We start from the raw sequence: 20886 nt of genomic DNA on the forward strand, positions 1-20886 counted from the left end.
GCTGCGCAGACATTGCCCCAAATCTATGGTGGGAGACGCGCTGTCCGGGTGGTCATGACTAATGAAAACCTAAATGAAATTTCCAGTCTTGGGGGCATTTCAACACGCTCCGCTCGCTTCCTGGCTCAATCCAACTGCCAGTTCCTTCGGGAGTTGATGCGTTTTTTCGGCCGCCACTGTTTGCTGTGAGAAAGACACCCATCGGGGTGCTGCTACCCACAGACTCCCCAGCAGGCCACGTTCCCACGCAGAATCGGGGTCGCGTGCGTAGGAGGAGGCCAGGCACCCCGGCACGACGTGGGCCACGGCCCACCCAGAGCGAGGCGCGCCTAGTAGGGCCACAGGAGGTCGGGGAACCCCCGAGAACCGCTACCTCGTGTTGAAACAACAGCAGAGCCTGGGGGACCCTCTGGACGGCGAGGGCCCATCCCTGGGGCCCATCCTCAGGCTCCCTGTGGGGTCCCCCAAGGCCTCCCCGCCCAGCGGAGCGCACCCCCTTCCCAGCCTCAAAGCCGGGGTCCCCCCCTTGGCTGCTGCCCCCTCTTGTCTCTGCCCAGCGCGTTGCCAGGCGTGTAATTGGGGAAACTCCTCCCCGCGGCCGGGACCGCCTCCGAGCGCGCAGCAGCCGCGCGGCGCGCAGACCCCACCGCGCGCGCGGCACCGGCGGGCGGCGGGCGGCGGGCAGGAGGGTGGGCTGCGCCGCGCGGAGCCGCGGGCTGCGGGGCCCAGGAGCCAGGGACCGCCCGTGCCCACCGGACCCCGCCATCGGGATCGGCGGGGAGCGCGGGCGGAGGGGGAGGAGGCGGCGCGTCGCAGCGGCGCGGGATCCCGCGGAGCCGCGCGCAGACCCGCCGGCCGTCGGGGGCGCGGCCGGCCGCCCGAGCCCGCACCTGTCCGGCCGCTGTTCAGCCGCAGCCCGCGGCCTCGGAGGCGGCTGAGGCGAGGCCGGCGCCCGGGAGGAAGCGGCGCCCGGCCCGAGGCCTCGGACCGCGCGCCCCGCCCGCCCCGCGCTCGCGGCACCATGGCCCCCACGCTGCTGCTGGTCCTCTGCCTGCTGCCCGGCTTGCACGCGCGGTGAGTGGCGCCCTGGGGCTCCCGGTCCCCGGAGGGAGGAGGCTCCGAGCCCAAGGCTGCGGGGTGGCAGCGGGAGGGGGGCCCGGCCTGGAAGAGGGAGAAGTGGGGGGGGGACGAGGGGGGGAAGGAGTGGGGGGCTGCGCCCCATCTGTCCCATCTCCTGTCCCGTCTCCCGTCCCATCTCCCTGCCTCTCCGGGCTGGGCGGCTGCAGCTCTCAGCCCCGGGAATATGGGATTAGGCTCAGGTGACAGGGTTCTTCCGAAGCTTGTAAGATGGGTGGTTTGAAGGGTTTTTGGAAACCAAGCTCAGAGGGGACCAGCGGGGTCTGCCCCGTTACCCACCACCCCTTCCTTCCCCACCCCCTCCAGTGGGTCTCTCTCTCTCTCTCTCTCTCTCTCTCACACACACACACACACACACACACACACACACACACACGCACATGCTCACGCACACGGTCACGGCTCTCCCTCTGAATTTCCCAGGACCCGGGAGCCCGGAGCTCCCACCTGCCCAGGTTTTAGATCCACAGCTGGGCGGCGGGGAGAGGACCGAGGCCAGGTGGGCGGCCAGCTGAGAACCCTGCCTTTCAGAAGGGACTTCCCTCCCCGGTCCCGCACGCACACACACACCTGCACGCCTGCCAGAGCAGCCACTTGGCACGCCCGGGAACACGGACACGGCTGTCCCCGGACATGCAGCGTGTCGGAATGGACGACAAGGCCCGGCTGGCGTGGCTCCGTGGTCGAGCATCGACCTGTATAGGAACCAGGAGGTCAGGGTGCACCTGCCCAGGTTGCAGGCTGGACCCCCAGTCGCTCCTCATTGATATTTCCATCCCTCTCTCCCTCTCCCTTCCTCTCTGAGATAAAAAATACATTTAAAACAACAGCAACAAAAGAGACCCCAACAAGGCTTGTGCCAGGTAACTAAGACATCCTCTCAGGTAATCAATACCTTGAATCCCGCCCCCCCCCCCCCAGAACATGGCGGCGCTGACCCAGAGGCCGCCAGGTAGGGATGGAGTGGCCGGTGAGGATGGAAGGGGCCGCCGGACCAGCCTCCTGCAGCTGTAAATATGGCCAGAGATTCAGGTCATAAACCCAGGCTCGAGGCTGGTCCCAACACTGCAGACTGCCCTGCGCTTTGCAAATGATAGCAGCTCCCTGGCTTTTCCCCCCACCCCACCCCCCAACCTCAGGGAACCCCTTTCCCAAAACACCCTTGTTTGGACACCTCCTCATGCCCCGGATCTGGGAGCTAGAGAGCGTCCCTGTGGGCCGTAACCCTGCAGGGTCAGCACATTGGCCTGCGTGTTTGTGAAGGAGGAAAGAACCAGGAGGGCACGTTCACAGAGCCCCCGAGAGGCGAAGGGGCCTCCCGTTCTCACGCCCCACGCCCCACCGGGGTGTTGGGCCCCAGGAGGAAAGCCTTGCGACGACGTCATCGTCACTAAAAGTTGAGACTGAAAAGCGGGCGGCTGTGCCGGGGACAGCAGGCTCCGGGCTGACGCACAGGCAGCTCCCTCAATCGGTGCCTTTCGGTGCAAGTTTCTTCCTGTTTAAGGAGGAGCTGGGAGGACAGCGCCAGTGCCTGCCCGAGGTCGGTGCTGCCTGGTGGGTTTCCGCTTAGGGGCGGGGAGACCCTCGGACGACGGCCGGCCTAACGTGGAGGCCCCGCGGCCTGTCCTCTAGCTCCCAAGTCCTGTCTCCTGACCCCACTATTGTTGCCTCCTGCGGGGAGTGACCTGCAGTTCAGGGTGAGCTAGCTGTTTGGATCCGGAGACTCGTAAGTTGCTATAGGGTGTCCCAAAATTCACGCAAGATTTGAATTTTGTGTGAACATTAACAACAACAAAAAAACCCAAAAGCCTAATTTTACTTGGTTTATTGAATCGGATTCTAATATCTGTTGCCCTTTGATGTCAACCCCTTCAATTGGATAAGCATGACCAAGTGCCAATGATGGCCCAGGAGCAGGGACCATGGAGACCAGTGAAGACCATGGCTTTGCGTCTGTGCCAGCAAGGCTGTGGAGGCCATTTGCCCGATGTGCTGTTCCATACATAACCCTAGACTGTATCCTTTATGAATCAATAGAAAATTTGTAATTTTTCATTATAAACCTGTGTTTTCTATCAAGATTACTTCTTGCGTGAATTTTGGGACACCCTATAGAAGGAGAATGGCCTGTTGTCCCTTGTGGGATGTGCAGGAGGCTGTGGTGTTGAACTTGAAGCAGTCAGGTTCCCAGGCCTCCTCAAAGGCACCCCCGTCCGCCCGCCCCCCCCATCCGCACCCTCCCCTCCCATCCCTCTGTCTCCCTCGGGGCAGATTGCAGCCTATCCTCTCTGTCTGGGTGGCTCCCTGGCCTCCAGAACAGAGGTTGCATAGCACCTGGAAGGGAAAAATCCGAAATTTCTTTTTTTAAATAGATTTTTTAATTGATCTCAGAGCAGTCGGGAGAGGGAAAGAGAGACAGAAACATCATCAATGATGAGAGAGAATCACGGATCGGCTGCCTCCTGCACGCCCCCTACTGGGGATCTAACCCGCAACCCGGGCCTGTGCTCTGACCTGGAATCGAACCGTGACCCCTCCTGGTTCATAGAGGTCGTCGCCACCGCTGGGCAAAAAAAATGCACATTTTGAACGGGTGGCGTTGTTTTCGGCCTCTCGTGTGCAAGTGTCTTTGTTCTCCGAGTGGATTTTAGCAACGTGGGGTGTGACCGGGGGTGATCTTTTCAAAGCGGTTATTCATGCTGGGAGGGGTCTCCCTCGCACCCTGCAGGCCTCCCTGGTCGGGGAGCCCTGGGAAAGGTGGTGGCAGACGGGTGAGCTCTGTGCCGACGGCTTGGCAGCTCCCTGGCGGGCAGTGTGCCCCAGCCTGACTCCCCGCGGGTGCGCTCACTGTACCCTGAAACCTAAGTCGCCCCGGGTCCTCGGGGACACCAGGGAGGTGCTTAGCTGCTCTCTGAGGCTTCGGGGCTACTGCTAGTGTTTCAAAGGAGTTGAGACTTGCCCTGGCCAGTGTGGATCAGTGGATAGAGCGTCAGCCTGTGGACTGAAGGGTCCCGGGTTCGATTCCAGTCAAGGGCGCATGCCTGAGTTGTGGGCTCGATCCCCAGTAGGGGGTGTGCAGGAGGCAGCCGATCCATGATTCTCTCTCATCGTGGATGTTTCTATCTCTTTCCCTCTCTCTTCCTCTCTGCAATCAATAAAAATGTATATTTTGGGGGCGGGGGAGGGATTTGAGACTTCATCCTGGTCCTCATGGTGGAAGAGAAGGTGCAAGACGTGGAAGTGACATCCGAGCGTCGGAGCAGCGGCTTGACAACGGCAGCCCGTCGCCGGTTTGCTTTTAAGACAAAGCGAACTGCAGGGCTGGCGTCCGGGAGCCTGCAGTCCCGAGCACAGGACGCTCGTAAAGGTTATATATAACCCACTTAGCACGTGGAGAAGCGGAGCCTGCGTTTTAGGCGCACGCCAGGGGGTCCCCCGAGATGACACTCGGCTTTCATCAAGGCGCGGGTTTTCCCGTGGGGCTGGGCGTCCGGGCCTGAGTGCCGGGAAGCTTCTGTGTCATTCTCTCTCTCCAGTTCTGCAGCCAGCGGACACGTGGGCTCAGGGGTGGGGGAGCCAGTGCCAGGCGCTGAGGGGCCGGGGGCATCGCCGCCAGCCCCCCGCCCTGTCCAGCCCAGCCCTGCCCCACAGCCGGGGTCCCCTTGGTCTCCTGGGAGAGAAGGCAGCTTCTTGGCCTTGCAGGCTGCCTGCCCCCCTCTCACCTGCCCAGGCCTCTTCCAGGGAAGCCCTCCATCCCCGCTAGAGGGAGAGGACGGATTCCTTTTAATACCTGTCACCCAAGCAGCTCCAGGGTATTTCTCAGAGGCCACGGGGCCGTGTACAGGGAGGATTGACAGGCGTGGGTCCGTGGGCTCATCTGTGTCCGTAAGACCACTGGGGCTGTCGCCACACGAAAGCAGGATCCGGTCTCTCTGCTGGGGAGCTGTCTTTGGGTGTTTTGCAGGAAGGGAGAGGGGGAGAGGAGAGAAAGGGGGGGAGGGAGAGGGAAGAGAGAGTCCACAGGGCGGAGAAGGGGAGGAAAACTCAGTAGCTCAGTTGGACGTGGGTCCTGAGAAGGTTGTGTGATTTGGCCGAGGCCAGCCGCCCCCCTTCCTTCCCCCCCCACACCTTGGCTGTGGAATGAATCGCCAGCCAGCCATGTCCCACAGGATGTGTGTTGATGACTGCTTGTTTTTATTTATTTATTTATTTTTTTAATATATTTTATTGATTTTTCACAGAGAGGAAGAGAGAGAGATAGAGAGTTAGAAACATCAATGAGAGAGAAACATCGATCAGCTGCCTCCTGCACATCTCCCACTGGGGATGTGCCCGCAACCCAGGTCCATGCCCTTGACCGGAATCGAACCTGGGACCCCTCAGTCCGCAGGCCGACGCTCTATCCACTGAGCCAAACCGGTTTCGGCGACTGCTTGTTTTTAAATTCCAAATGATAACATTCCCATTCCCGGTGAAAGGAACTATTTTTAGTGACATTTAGGAAACGTCACTAGTGTTACGTGTCGCATATCACTTACCGAGTATGTGTGCCAAATTTTATCGGTTCCTCTTGACGGTGAACGGTTTGCTGTGGATCGAAATTCGTGGCAATTTAAGAACATGTACGTATATGTTTTATTGATTTCGAGAGAGGAAGGGAGAGGGAGAGAGAAACATCCATGATGAGAGAGAAAAATGGACCGGCTGCCTCCCGCACGCCCTGCACTGGGGATCGGGCCCGCCACCCGGGCCTGTGCCCTGACCGGGAATCGAACCGCGACCTCCTGGTTCACAGGTTGAGGTTCAACCCCTGAGCCACGCCGGCCGTGTGCAATTCGTAGTTTTTATTGGTGGCTTATTTTATCCTTCTATCTAGACCAGTGGTTCTCGACCTTCTGGTCCTTTAAATACAGTTCCACATGTTGTGGTGACCCCCAACCATAACATTATTTTCGTGGCTACTTCCTAACTGTCATGTTGCTACTGTGATGAATCGTCATGTAAGTATCTGATATGCAGGATGGTCGTAGGCGACCCCTGGGAAAGGGTCGTTCGACCGCCAAAGGGGTCGCGACCCACAGGTTGAGAACCGCTGTTCTAGACACTATGCCTTCAAGAAATAAGACTGCAGCGCGAGATCAGGCTCGGAAGAGCTTGAACCCGGTCGTAGGCGCCCCGTGCCATACACGCGTGGGTGGCCAAGCTCTCACACGCACGATGCCCCGAATCCTGCTTCCTGACGAATCCAGAATTAGGATATTTGTGTCTCCTTTTACTTTCGGGCTTGGGAGATCGTCCGGAGGCTGGGCGGAGGGTCCCGGGGGCTTCTGTGGCTTTTCCCGCGGCCGTCGGGCAGCCCACGGCCGACGTGTCCTCTCACTTTGTGCCGTGACCCAGGTCCGGGAGGGCGGAGGAGGAGGAGCAGGAAGACACGGCGCCGAACCGGAAGTGGGTCTTGGCCCCCAAATCCCAGGACACGGACGTGACGCTCATTCTCAACAAGCTGCTGAGAGAATACGACAGGAAGCTGCGGCCGGACATGGGCAGTGAGTACCGCGTGTGCGGTTTCCGCGGAGAACGGGCGCCGGTGGCGCATGTGTCACGGGTTTTGTTTTTAAAGCGTGTCTTTTATTGATGTCAGAGAGGGAGGGAGAGGGAGGGAGGGAGAGAAACATCATCCATGATGAGAGGGAGTCGCAGATCGGCTGCCTCCTGCAGGCCCCACACTGGGGATCGAGCCTGCAACTTGGGCCTGGGCCCTGACCAGGAATCGAACCCGGGACCTCCTAGTTCCTGGGATGACGCTCAGCCAATGAGCCGCGCCTGCGGGCGCCATGGGCAGGTGGTGGTGGGAACCTGGGGGCCAGACGGCCAATGCGCTCAGAGCGCCCGCACTGCCTGCCGGGAGGAGCCCGCCGGGCGGAGGCTGGTGGCTGCTCCGCACGAGGCCCAGAGCGCCAGGGGGTGCTGCCGGGACCCTCCATGGTGACCTTGGGACCCTCCGATGTGACCTTGCAGGTGGGCCCAGCCCCCGCCGCTGAGGGGAGGGGGAGGGGGCGGGAGAGGGGCAGCGACCCACGGTGCTCAGGCCTCAGGCCAGACAGGTTCTGGGAGCTCCCCTGCGTCTCTGATGCCTCTGGCTCTTGCCCCCCTTCTCCTGCCCCCCCCCCCGACTCACTCCTGGCTCTTCTTCTGGGCAAGTTTCGTGCAGTTGCATCTCCTGGGTTGCAGTGCAGCCAAGCACCTTCCGTCCTCAGAAGAATTCGAATTCGGTGCCACAGCCCGGCCGGCCGGTCGGTGTGGCTCAGTGGTTGAGCGCCGACCTAGGAACCAGGAAGTCAGGGTTCGATTCATGTCAGGGCACAGCCCGGGGCTGTGGACTCGATCCCCAGTGGGGGGCGTGCAGGTGGCAGCCGATCCGTGATTCTCTCTCATCATGGATGATGTTTCTATCCCTCTCTCCCTCTCTCTACCTCTCTGAGATCCACAAAAACATTTTTTAAAAATCAGTGGAAAGATGCGCTCGGGTGAGGATTCACGCACACACACTCAGAAAATGGGGCGCCGCAGCTTGGAGGACCGGCTGTCGAGCTGACGTGAGGAGGGCACCCCTTCCGTGTACTTCCCACAGTCCCGCGGCCGGAATCGACCCCCCACCTGACCGTAGGCGCCTCCGTGCGCACATGGGCACCTCCCCACCTTCTCCGTCCAGCTGGGTCCACGGAGACCCAACACCAGGAAACCCTCGCGATGGCCCGTCCGCGTCCCCGCCAGCCGTGAACAGCTCACGGCAGCCTCCGGGAGGAACGCGTCCACGCGGGATCCTCTAATAGTTTCCGTAACCCACGCTGCGACCGTGACGTGTTTAAAGACGCCCCAGCGGTGATCTCTCCCCCACTCGCTCCTGAATTATGGACGGGCCTGTAGCCGTCCCCCGCCTCTCCCCATCCATCACCCCGAGCGCGACGTCAGCCGTGTCCTTAATGGGGGCGGGCTCTGCTGGTGCCATTTGTCTCGGGGACACCTCTCGCCGTGGGAGCCCGCGGTGGCTGGAGGGCGGTAAACCTTTTCCTAAGAGAATTGCGCAGAGGAAGGGTAATGACCCGAGTGACTGTCTCCCCCTCAGGGCCTCCAGGAACTCGAACCTCTCCGTGGAAGTAGATGGTTACGAAACACAGATTCCCTCTCGGGACCGGGGCGGTCCGGGCCAAACGCCATCGGTGCCGCGATGATCGGAGGCCGCCTGCTGGCTGGCGGCCCAGGGGAATGCTCGCTGGGAGCGTGTGCCAGGCGCAGGCAGGACCCTGGGGTTCATTTAACCCGGGCACGGCCCCTTCTCTCGGCTCTGGTTCATCTTAGGGTCCTTCCTGTTCCTCTTGTTCCGGTGGGTGCCTCTCTGGACTCCTGTGCCAGGCTGTTCTAAAGCTTATTCTCTGAGTTTAGTTAAAACTTCTAGCCCGGCCGGCGTGGCTCAGTGGTTGAGCATCGACCCCTGAACCAGGAGGTCACGGTTCTTCGATTTCCGATCGGGGCGCACGCCCGGTTGCGGGATTGATCCCAGGTAGGGGGCGTGCAGGAGGCAGCCGATCCTGGATTCTCTCTCACCATTGCTGTTTCTCTCTCTCTCCCTCTCCCTTGGTCTCTGAAATCAATACAAATATATTAAAAAACAAAACACAGACACACGTCGGTGCTTTATGTCAGAGGAAGAGGAGTCGGAGGCGGGTGCGGGGTCCCCCCTGGTGGACCTGGTCGGACGGTCCCAGCCGGGCACCGCCTTGGAGACGGCTCGCTGTCCTTTCCCGGAACGCCGGCAGAGCCAGAAAAGAGAATTCAAATGCATCCCCTTGGCTCTCGGAGCAGATGGAGGGGAGGAAGCAGACATTCTTAATTGCTGCGCCTGAGATAAAAGCGACAACTGTAGACTGCGCCGGTTCTCTCTCCAAGTTCACGCGCGTGCACACCGGGGGCGGGGGAGGGCAGGTTTCCTGCAGAAATTATACCGGCCGCCTCCCTGGGAGACCCCTTGGGCATCCAAAGGACGCTGGTGGGAACCCAGTTCCTCAGCTCAGGTTGGGAGGGGGCCCGTCCTCACACACCCTCTCGCCTCCCCCCACCTCCCATGCTGGGTGGTGACCCTTCTCACACACACACACACCTTAGGGCTGAGCTCACAGAAGGATCAATGAGTGCAGGCATAGATACGTGGACAGCAAATTGATGTCTCTCTCTCTCTCTCTCTCTCTCTCTCTCTCTCTCTAAATATCCATAAACAGAAAATAAATATTAAACCCAAGTCTTGCTGTAAGCATTACAGACCAGCCCGGCTAGCGTGGCTCCGTGGTTGAGCATCCACCTATGAACCAGGATGTCACGGTTCAATTCCCGGTCAGGGCACAGGCCCGGGTTGTGGGCTTGATGCCCGAGGGGTGGGGGGGTGCAGGAGGCGGCCGATCCATGATGCTCTCTCATCATGGACGTTTCTGCCCCTCTCTTCTCTCCCTTCCTCTCTCTGCAATCGATAAAAACATCTTTTTAAAAAAAATGACAGCCTCTGTCAACGCCTGGCTCAGGGACAGTGGACACGAAGGGTCCCTTCCGTCCGTGGCCTCCCCAGAACCACACAGTTTCCCGTGTGGGGTCCGGGCCGGGACACACAGCCCCAGACACTGCCAGGGCCCCGGGCTGCGTCTCGCAGTGCGATTTCCGTTCAGCTGTTGGCGCTTCATCAGCCTCTCGTTAGCATCCTGCTCCAAAATACCTTCGTTTCCATCAAGAATGACTGTGCCCATGCTGATGAGGCTGCTCCCCGGCTCATTTGCATCGGAGGGGATGGGGAAATGGTCGCCTCGTAGAGCTTCGTCGTCGGGCGGGATTCTAAAGGAAGTCTGCCCGCAGCTCACGAGTCTGGCTCGGCCTCAGAATTACCCCGAAAACTCTTTGAAAGACCGAGATCCCAGCCCCACCCCCAGCACCTACCCACTCGGAATATTAATTATTTTTCTGTTTTCTAGTTCCCTGATTTCCTCTTAGATCTGTGTTGTTACTGCTCTTCTGCTTCCTTGGGGTTTTATTTGCTCTATTTTTAGTTCCTTCTGTTTGTGGTTAATCCTCACCCAAGGATATTTTTTCCATTGATTTCTGGAGAGAGTGGAAGGGAGGGGGAGAGAGAGAGAGAGAAACATCCATGATGAGAGAGAATCATCGATCAGCCGCCTCCTGTACGCGCCCACACTGGGGATCGAGCCCGCAACCCGGGCATGTGCCCCGACCGGGAATCTAACCGCGACCTCCTGGTTCGTAGGTCGACGCTCAACCACGGAGCCACGCCGGCCGGCCGGCCTGCTCCCCCCTTTGTAACAGACCCTGGGGGTCCTGGTGCTCGAATCCAAGGGGTTGAGTATTTTCCTGGGTCCCGGGCGCAGAGCACTAACCCACGCGTCTCTCTCTCCCCAGTGAGACCCACCGTCATCGACGTCGACATCTACGTGAACAGCATCGGGCCTGTGTCGTCCATAAACATGGTAAGAAACGATCATTTGTTCCTGTTTGGATCTGCCGGACGGATTCACTTCTCGCTGAGATTCCCGTGGCGGGTTTTCTGTGCGTGATTCCTCCGGCGGGCTCCCAGCTCGCGGCGGACTCCCCGACGCGGTGGCGTGTCTCGGTGGCGTGTGCCGGTAGTTTAATGTGGACGATGCTGAACGTTGGGGCTGGGGCTGTTGACGGTGGCAGGGAGACCTCCCCCCCATGGTTAGGTCCACGCCCAAAGGAGCCCCAGGCCAAGAGACGCTGTGAGCGTTTAAGAGATTTTATTACATCCTCTCGCCGCTGGCCGAGGCCAGTCTGTCGGTGTCTGCCCCAAGGGGTGGGGAGGTCCTCTCACATCAGATAGAAGTATGAAATATGGGGTCAGGGTGTGGGGGCGGGGGGCGGTCAGGTGGAGGGGAGGAGAAGGAGAGAGAGAGACAGAAAGCTCAGTGATGGGAGAAATTCATGCATCGGCTGCCCCCTGCACACCCCCTGCTGGGGATCGGGCCCCGCAACCTGGGCCTGTGCCCTGAGCGGAAATCGGGCCGTGACCTCCTGGTCAAGGGCACCTACCTGGGTTGCAGGCTCAGTCCCCGGCCCTGATCAAGGTGCATGCGGGAGGCAACCCATCGATGTGTCTCTCCCATCTGTGTTTCTCTCTCTCTCTCTTCCCTTCCCTTCGTTCCACTCTCTCTAAAAAAAAAAAAAAAATCAATGGGAAAAAATAGCCCTGGGTGAGGATTAACAACCAGAAAAGAAATGGAAGCATCTCTTGATGAGCTGTCGAGGCAGCCCCTGCCCCGCTCTGCTCGCTGGGGCTCCAGGTGGGGGGTCTGACTGAGTCACTGCGGAGACGAGGAAAGATCCCGTATGCTTTTCGCTTTTAGCCGAGACGCACCCCGTGGGGGGAACTGCTCCTTGGGCGTGTGAGTCACCGACTCTCTCCCCATTGGACGAAGCTCTGAGAAACCTGTGGAACCGACCGGAAGTGAGCCATGCCTTGCTCACCCCGAAATCACAGCATCTCTGAATTGGGGGAGTTAATTTATTTGTTTAAAAAAGTTTTTTTTTAACTTCAGAGAGGAAGGGAGAGGGAGAGAGAGAGAAACATCGATGATAAGAGAGAATCATCGATCATCGATCAGCTGCCTCCTGCACACATCCCCCCCCACACACCAGCCCCTCCACTGGGGATGGAGCCCAAGACCAGGGCCTGTGCCTTTGACCAGGGATCGAACTGTGCGTGACCTGATCCCTAGGCCCCACACCGGCCGGGCGAAAGGCCAGGCTTTTTGTCTCACACCGTGTCCCAGGCTGGGCTGGGCCTGAACTCCGGTCCTTTACCTCGTGCGCGTTTTTAAGTCTGTGATGACGTGATGTTCCTTTCAGGTAACAGTTCTTCTGTCGTTGTTGTTAGAATCGAGCATCGGCTTTTACCAGCTAACTAGCAGCCCGGCTGTGTGGTACATAAAACCGCTCAGCCCAGCCCTGCCGGCGTGGCTCAGGGCATCAGCCCGCGGGCCAGGAGGTCACCGGTTCGGTTCCCGGTCTCGGGAGGCGGGCTGGACCCCCAGCAGGGGGTGTGCAGGAGGCAGCCCACGGATGCTTCTCACTCATCATTGACGTTTCTCTCCCTTCCTCTCTGAAATCAATAACAATATATATTTTTTTAAATCAATGAAAACATATTTCAAAACACACCCACAATTACCTCTCCGCGGCGTCGATCTTCCGAGGGTGGTCACAGCTCTCCCAGCGGCACCGGCGTCCTGATGCGTCCTGTTCCCACAGGCCAGTCGGGGGCCGCTGAAGATTTATGATCAGCAGGTAGCGGCTTCAGACTGATTTATGGGACCCGTCATCCTATCTTCCCTCCTCCTGCCTCCTCGTCCCAACCAAAAAAAAAAAAAAAAAAACACAAAAAAAACGGAGGATAAAGCATTTCCTGGCAGGACTGAGCCTCCCGCGCTGACCCCAGCTTCATCGATGACCTCCCGTAAATTGCATGCCGGCGGGGAGCCCGCCTTTAGACGGTAACTGGGCCCTGGCGGAAGCCACGGAGGCAGACACAGCCCTGCTCTCTGCCAGGAAAACCCTCTGCTTCCTGTTGTTGTTGTTCATCCTCACCCGAGGCTATTTTTAAAAAAGTAATTTTTTATTGATTTTAGAGAGGAAGAGGGGGGGAGAGAGAGAGAGAGAGAGACATCAGTGATGAGAGAGAATCATGGATCGGCTGCCTCCGGTACGACCCCTACTAGGGATCGAACCTGCAACCCAGGAACGTGGCCCTGACCGGGAATCGGACGAACCTCAGACCCTGCGGTTGTCCGAGGGCCGGCGCCCTAACCACTCGCCCACACTGGCCAGGGCGGGGCGTGTGTGTATTTCGGGAGCAGGGACCTCGGAGATCAGGCCCTGGTGTCCATGTGGCGATTACCACGATCGGGCGCATCGTACTTCGAGCTGGAAAGAGAGGCCGTCCGGTTAAGGGCCTCTGTGCTCGGGCAGGGTGGCCCCGGGGCTGGCGGCCGGCGGAGACCCCTCGTGCTTGGCAGATGCCACCGGGATTGCGGGGCCCTCTCCCCACTGGCCGCCGCCCGGGGCTCCCGGGGACGGCCCGGCCACGCGTTCAGACGCCGCCTCCATCCCACTACCTTGGAAGATGTCTGATGGCCCATCCAAGTGTCTGTGTCTGTTGTTGTTAAAGATCTGGGCTTCCCCGTATCCTAGGCAACCCCTGGAAGCAGCAATAGTCCAAGGCAGGCGGCATCCTGTGGGTTTCTGTCGTCAAAACCCCCGAGTCCCCGCTGACAGGCGCTGTTGGTGGGGTCGCTTTGCCCGTGGGGATCCGTGCTGCCCGACGTCAGTGGCCTTCGGTGGCACGGCTCTGGGCGCGGAAGCCACAGAGGGGGCACCTCCCTGCTCACCTCCACCCTCTCCTCCCAGCAGCATGGCTCCTCCTTCTCCTTTGTTAAATTATATTTTTATTGGCTTCAGCGAGGAAGGGAAAGGGAGGCAGGGATAGAAACATCCATGATGAGGGAGAATCACGGACCGCTGCCTCCTGCACGCCCCACACGGGGGCTGGAGCCCGCAGCCCAGGCCTGGGCCTGGCCGGGAATCGAACGGTGACCTCCTGGTTCCTAGGTCGACGCTCAACCCCTGAGCCACGCCCGCCGGGATAATTTAGTTTTTTAAAACTTTGGTTCCTGTCTCTTCTCCTTTGGAGCAGCGTCGCCGAGGTGACGTGGAAATTATTTCACAGAAAGACTTCCCTCTTTACTTGAGAAAAGCACACCTCCGAGTGTTTAGTGCAACAGGTTGTGTTCCTGTGGGGGCGTGCGAGAGATTCGAAAACAAACACATGTTCCTTGCAGATGGTTAGGTGTCAGGCTCGGCCTGGGTTGTGGATTATTATTTTTTATTTTTTATTGATGACCGAGAGGCGGGAAGAGGGAAAGAGATAGAAACATCGATGAGAGAGGCTGCCTCCTGTAAGCCCCCTACTGGGGATCGAGCCCACAACCCGGGCCTGTGCCCTTGACTGGAATCGAAGCCAGGACCCTGCAGTCCTCAGGCCGACGCTCTGTCCACTGAGCTAGGGCCACCGTGGGTTTTCTGGGGGAAAAAACGGAATCTTGCTTCGCTTGGCAACCCAGCACCATGGACAGCGCCCGCCGCATGGCAGGCGCTTGATGTCGGCTTGTAGAGAAACACATGCACACACACATACGCGCGAACCCCCCCCAAAACAGCGAGTTCTATGATTCAGCCTCAACCTCGCACAAGAGGAAGGCAGCCCGGGGAGATGCCGGTGTTGGGCAGCCGCAGAGAACTCCGCCCACAGTGTTTGTATCCGGAATTCATTCTTCCTCCTGAGTAATTCACCGAGACGGAATCAAACAATTCACCACGCGAAAGGCGGGCGGGAAGGGATGTCGAAGTTGCAGCACTGAGGGTCCTTTTTAGAAGCCACGTGAGTAGGACCCCACCGGGTGTGGCTCAGCCGTTGAGCGGCGACCTGTGAACCAGGAGGTCACCGGTTCGATTCCCAGTCAGGGCACGTGCCGGGGTTGCGGGCTCGATCTGTTTTCCAGGGCTGCTGGCCTCTCGCTCTCTTATTATCATCATCATCATCATCATCATTATTATTTTCTCTCTGTTCTGTTCTGGGCCCGTGCATGTGAGGCATGCCAAGACAGATGGGGGACCAATTTGCCAATGGCCCTTGCGGCTTAGTTGAGCCTTTCCTGCGCTGACCTTCCGGGGGAAAGTGGCGGAAAACACACGTCCTCCCGTGTCCGCCGCCAGCCTTCTCCCCGTCGCCCCCTCGGGCTGGGCGGCGTGCAGGACACTGTGAGGAAATTGGCGGGAGATGAAAGAACGCACTTCCTTTGATGGTCAGTGAGTTGCTGGCTTTGTCATGATTCGCCCATCTCTCCTCCGATTCAGCTGCCCGTCTCCCTGGAGATCAAAGGAAGGGCTTTTTCTCTCTCGATCCACAGCATTGTTTACGGCTGAGCTCCGGGGGCTACCGTGTGTGGCAGCGGCCCCCATGCACTCGCTCGAGCTCGAGGGGGGCCTGACCCTGGCCGAACCTCGGCCCCACAGGCCGGCCGGGGCTGCCTCCGCTCGGTTCCCAGGTCAGGCCGCACCCGATGCACAAACATGTGCCGCGTTCATCGTCCTCCCGGCGCTCGGGGATCCTGAACACGCAGAACGTGGTTTCCTCGCGCACGATGGGTGATTGCCTGTGTCCATCCCCTCGACTGGGTCGCGAGGTGCCCGCGTTGCTGGTCAAACATGGTTCCGGGGGTGCTTGTGCGGGGTATCTCTGGTTGAGGTTCATGTTTGAATTTGTAGAGGTCGCCGGTTCAGTTCCCGGTCAGGGCACATACCTGGGTTTCAGGCTCGATCCCCGGCAGGGGGTGTGCAGGAGGCAGCCGATGGGTGGTTCTCTCGGCCGGACTAGAATGATACATGTAAAAATTAAGTGCAACTCAGTCTGTAATAGCTCAGATCGGGAAACAGCCCAGGTGCCCATCCGTAGGCGCGTGGGTAAAAAAGCCATGGTACATGGACACCATGGAATACTATGCAGCCGTGAAAAGGGAGGATCTCTTAGCCTTCGAGACAGCATGGAGGGGCCTGGAGAGTGTCACGCTCAGTGACTTAAGCCAGTCAGCGAAAGGCAAGCATCTCACAATCTCACTCATAGGTGGCATCTAAGTAACAAAATAAACTGACGCACGGAGTGGATGCAGAGACACGGAAACATGGGACAGAGTGCAGGATCTTGGAGGGAAGGTGGGGAAGGGAGGGGATGAACCAAAGACCTTGTGTGCAGCTCTGCATGACCCATGGACACAGACAATAGGGCGGTGAGGGCCTGGGGCGGGGGGGAAAAAGGGAACAACTGTGATACTTTCAACTATAAAGAATTATATTTGTTATAAAGAATCACTTAAAAAATTTAAGTGCAAGTTAAGATAAAATGGGAGCTGGGGAGCCCAGGATCTGGCCGCCGCAGGCCTCGCTCTTGATGTAAGGACCGACGCTGTGACTAGAACACCCCGGGCCGCGTGGGGTGCGCTGTGAGCGGGAGCGGTTCCCTGGAAGACGGATTGAATCTTGGCAGGGGCTGGGGTCGCGGGGGCAGACGCAGCGCGGCGTTTCCACCAAGCGGCCCGCGGGAGTCTGGCAGCCGGCGCGGCGTCCCTGAGCCAGCGGGACGGGCCCGGCTGGCTGTGACTGAGCTTCGTGGAGAACTAACAGACACCTCCCTCGCCTCGCTGGCCCTCCAGCCCGGCCCCCGAACGGCTCCGAGGACTGGTCCGTGCCAGCCTCGGACAGACGCAGCGTCAACCAGACCTTTGGTGGCAAAGGATGGGTGGGGGCCAATCAACTGGAAATCGGTGTCACAGCCTGGCCGGTGCGGCTCAGTGGCCGGAGTGGTTGAGCCTGGGCCTCGGAGCTAGGGGGTCACGGTTTGATTCCCGCACCCTGACCCGGAATCGAGCTGTGACCTGCTGGTTCAGAGGTTGGTGCGTAACCGCTGAGCCACGCCAGCCCGAGGCCCTCCACCCCGGCTTTTTAATTGCTCGGTTATTGGAGCCTTCCGTCCGGGGATTCTTGTTTTCCTCCCTGCAGAAAGGCGTCTCTTTAGTATTCCCTTCCGATGGAGACGCGTTCTATCAAAATTGAAAACGTGGCTCAGCCTGTCGCCCTCGCCGTGAAAGAAATATGTGCGGCTGCAGCAGGGACGACGATTCCCTGTGAAGATAAACTTCTTATCAACTATTTGATTGCCCGGATACCCCGAGGGGCGCTCTGTGCAGAACAGCGGAGATTAAATGCTCGCTTTTCCTCCCCCTTTGTGTATCCCCGAGAAGGATGCTGGGGAGCCAGCTCATTATTTTGCAAAGATGGCTAATAAATTTTAAAAATCTCTCTCTCAAGGCATGGGATCAGCACGTCTGAAATATTTTAATTCATTGCACCTCTTCTTGCTGAAACGGATTGTCGTACGCTCCGCCAGAGGGAGGCTGTTGAAATGCCCTCCTAACTCCTGTGGGTAGAGAACGTAGGTGCGTATAAGCACAGCCCGTGGACACGCACACCCGTGTGGTGAAGGCCTGAGGGGGGTGGGGTGGGAGCTGGGTGGAGGGGGGACACGGGGGGATATCTGTGATCAATAGTGAAGAGAAATAAATAAAATAGTTTTCCCCCGGCCAGTGTGGCTCAGTGGCTGAGCATCGACCCGTGAACTAGGAGGTCACGGTTTGATTCCCGGTCAGGGGCACAGGCCCGGGTTGCGGGCTCGATCCCCAGTGTGGGGCGTGCAGGAGACGGCCGTTGGATGGTCCTCTCTCACTGATGTTTCTCTCTCTTTCCGTCTCCCTTTCTCTCTCTCTAAAAAAACCGTCATGAATAGGCGATTTCGCATTCTGTTATGACAGGTTCTTCTGAGCTTGTCTTACACGTTTCCTGCCTCACGCCTCGTAGGACCACCTCTTTCAGGAACCCGGTGCCTCTAACTGGGAATCGTACGTGGAGACCTCCGTGGGGGTCGTAGGCACTCATTTCCTTTCCAATCATCAGCTCCTGGTGTTGTTGGTTTTCTTTATTGCGTTTCCCTTCTCTGTTCCGCCTATCTCTGCTCTCATCCTTCTTGCTTCCTCCTGCAGACGTTGGAATTCGTTTGCTTTTATTTCTCAGGTGCCTTGGAGTGAAAAGTTAGGTTGTTGATTAGAAACCGCGTTTCAACATAAGCGTTCGCGGCTCCGCATTTCCTCCGAGCCCTGCGTTCGCTGTATTATTGGAGTTTTTGTTGGTGAGGTTTCACTTTTCATGAGCCTCAAGGTACTTTCAGATTCCCCTTGCGGTTTCTGTTCTGACCCATGGGTCGTCTAAGAGTGTGCTGTTCAGTTTCTACATAATTGAGACATTTTCAGCTTTCCTTCTACTTTTAAAATATATATATATTTATTGATGTCAGAGAGAAAGGGAGGGGGAGAGAGAGAGAGAAACATCAATGCGGAGAGAGAGACTCATGGATCGGCCGCCTCCTGCACGCCCCCCACTGGGGATGGAGCCCGCAACCCGGGCACATGCCCCGACCGGGAATCGAACCGTGACCTCCCGGCTCATAGGTCGAGCTCATGATCACGGAGCCACGCAAGCCGGGCAGTTTTCCTTCTATTTTTTATTCCTAGTTTCATTCCGATTGTCGAGGTTCCTTCCCCCCAAACTGTATCAAGAACAAAAAAAGTGAATGTGGCCACGCTGTCCCCTTAGCATAGAATCAGGCTTTCAGGTGGAAAACGCTGCCTTTTTTTTTTTTTTTTGACGTGCCTGTGGAGAAACTGAGATTGTGTGTGTGTGTGTGTGTGTGTAAATAATGGATGTGTTATTTCTGCGCGTGTGTCCTGAATGGACGCGGAGGCCCTCCGCTGCCGGGCGCCGTTTATTATTCGTGCCCAGCGCTGCCACGGGGTGCCGTGCCCTCGGTTGCGGAGTCGTGGGGTGACGGCCCAGGGCCAGGCCCGTGGACTGTGGAGGGGCCTCCTCCCCACACCTCCCACCTTGGAACAGGCTCCGAAATGAAACGCCGTCGACAGGAGGCGAGCGGCTCTGCCTCCAACGCTGCAATTTGCTCTCCGCCCCCCGAAATGCAACCCCTCCGGGGAGGGCTTCTGACGAACGCGGAGGACAATGGGCTATTGCTTCGTGAGGCCAATTTGCGGTGAGTTATTCGAATCTTTCGCCGGCGACGCCCGCACCGCGCTCAGCGCCCGCTGCATGTGGCCGGGCTGCTGCTCACGTGAGCGTGGCCATCGGGGCACGTAAATACTGGGTCCATCTGATGGCGCACGTCGGCCAGACTTTACCTTCCCGCCCGATCCACGCCCCTCAGCTGCTTTGCAAGTTCTCACAAAATCTCACAGAGTTTATTTTTTTAATACATTTTTATTGATGTCAGAGAGGAAGGGAGAGAGAGAGAGAGAGAGAGAGAGAGAGGGAGAGAGAGAGAGAGAGAGAGAGAGAAACATCAGTGAGGGGAGAGAATCACGGATCGGCTGCCTCCTGCATGCCCCCACTGGGGATCGAGCCCGCAACCCGGGCCTGTACCCTGATCTGGAATCGAACCCTGACCTCCTGCTTCATAGGTCAGCGCTCCACCACTGAGCCACGCCGGCCGGGCCCGATATTTTAAATGATTGGAGCTCCTTGCATGTTAAGCATTTGTTGGCAGAAATCAAGATTTCTTTATTCATGAGCCAGAGAAATTAGCATGCGCCACCATCGTTCCCGCTGCGTGAGGGCCTCCCTGTCATTAAATCATTTGCTATTTGCCTCCCTCCCCGCGCCCCCCCACCCCCACCCCAGGACAAGCCAGTGTGACATCCCAGAGCTTGTGCACGCGGCTGACAGAACTCTCACAGCGCGTCCATGTGCCCCCCGCGGCGCGGACCTGCTCATGGAGGGACGGGCCCGCGATGTTAGCTTATCGCCGGCACCGATGAATTAAGAGCTGCAGGTCGCACACCACGGAGCCCCCGTTAAAGTCACGAAAAGAGGTGCCGCTTAACAGCACCTAGAAGAGACGCAGTGGAATTCTGGGAACACCGAGTTGATCCCAAAGCAGGGACGGAGGAGAGATGGGAGATCAGAGAGGAAATGGCACAACGGAAGACGGACAGGAAGACGCCAGTCGTCCCACCGAATGTGAACGGGCCGGACACCGCAAACAGCAAGGCAGGGCTTGAGCTCCTGAGGATGGTGAAGCCGGGGCCGTGGAATCCTGCAGAGATGGTGGCAGCGCAGATGCGTGCGAGGAACAGGACCTCGCTTTTATTTGGCTCGTGTCTCCTGGCTCGCTGGCCCACATGCGTGTTTAAAATGGGAAAGCTGATGTAAATACGTCCCAATTATCATCGTATTATTTACTCGTCCTCCAAATAGATCTGCAATCGCTCAGCTCGAGCGGTTTCTCAAAAGGAAAAGATGTAATTGCTACTTTCAAGTCTCTCTCTTCCAGATTGGGCTTTTAGCTCTGGCTCCACACGGACTCAGACTGTCCCCCGGGGAGGGAGACGGAAAGCGGGGAGCTGGGAAGTCTGGATGGGGGGTGGGAAGGGAAGGGAAGGGAAGGGAAGGGAAGGGCAGAGAGGATCAGCGTTTGGGAGTGTCAGTCGTGGGAGATACCGCTTGGCAATGGGCTTGGCGTCGGAGCCCGATCAGCAAACGCTTTTCCTAAAAATAAAGTCCAGCTGGGCTGGGGTTGCTCAGTGGTTGAGCGTTGACCAGGAGGTCACGGGTTCGATTCCCGTCAAGGGCACAGGCCCGGGTTGCGGGCTCGATCCCCAGTGGGGGGCGTGCAGGAGGCAGCCGATCCATGATTCTCTCTCCTCATGGATGTCTCTCTCTCTCTCTCCCCCTCTCCCTTCCTCTCTGAAATCCATCAACACATATTTAAATAAATAAAGTGGATCAGCATCTGTGAGCTCCCAGGTCGACTTGCCAGGGTGTGGCGTGGTTCTCGTCGCATCTTAACTGCCGTCTTCGTCCGGAATGTTCTGGGTGGGACCCTCGACCCTTGTCGTGGCTGTGGAGGAATGGTGTGCGCAGTTAGGGTCCCGTTAGCAGTTCCCCAGGGAGTCCCTGCCTTCCAGCGGCACTGGGACGATAACCACAGGCCAGTGCCCATCTGCAGCT

At 58.4% G+C, this 20886-nt stretch overlaps 1 protein-coding gene across 3 annotated transcripts in view; it reads left to right on the forward strand.

The window, feature by feature from the left end:
* Positions 1-691: 691 nt before the first annotated feature.
* The window catches only part of GABRG3 (gamma-aminobutyric acid type A receptor subunit gamma3), a 49322-nt gene continuing 29127 nt past the window's right edge, over positions 692-20886 (forward strand). Inside the window, exons 1-3 of one of the 3 annotated variants that reach the window (XM_059678407.1) lie at positions 692-1074; positions 6535-6683; positions 10594-10661. In XM_059678407.1, coding sequence (XP_059534390.1) covers positions 1022-1074; positions 6535-6683; positions 10594-10661 — 270 coding nt within the window. In that variant the 5' untranslated portion in view covers positions 692-1021. The remainder of the gene's footprint in view (positions 1075-6534; positions 6684-10593; positions 10662-20886) is intronic. The other 2 variants (XM_059678408.1, XM_059678409.1) reach the window with 2 other exon arrangements.

This window comes from Myotis daubentonii, chromosome 21 (genome assembly GCF_963259705.1).
Source record: "Myotis daubentonii chromosome 21, mMyoDau2.1, whole genome shotgun sequence".
Classification (NCBI taxonomy): domain Eukaryota; kingdom Metazoa; phylum Chordata; class Mammalia; order Chiroptera; family Vespertilionidae; genus Myotis; species Myotis daubentonii.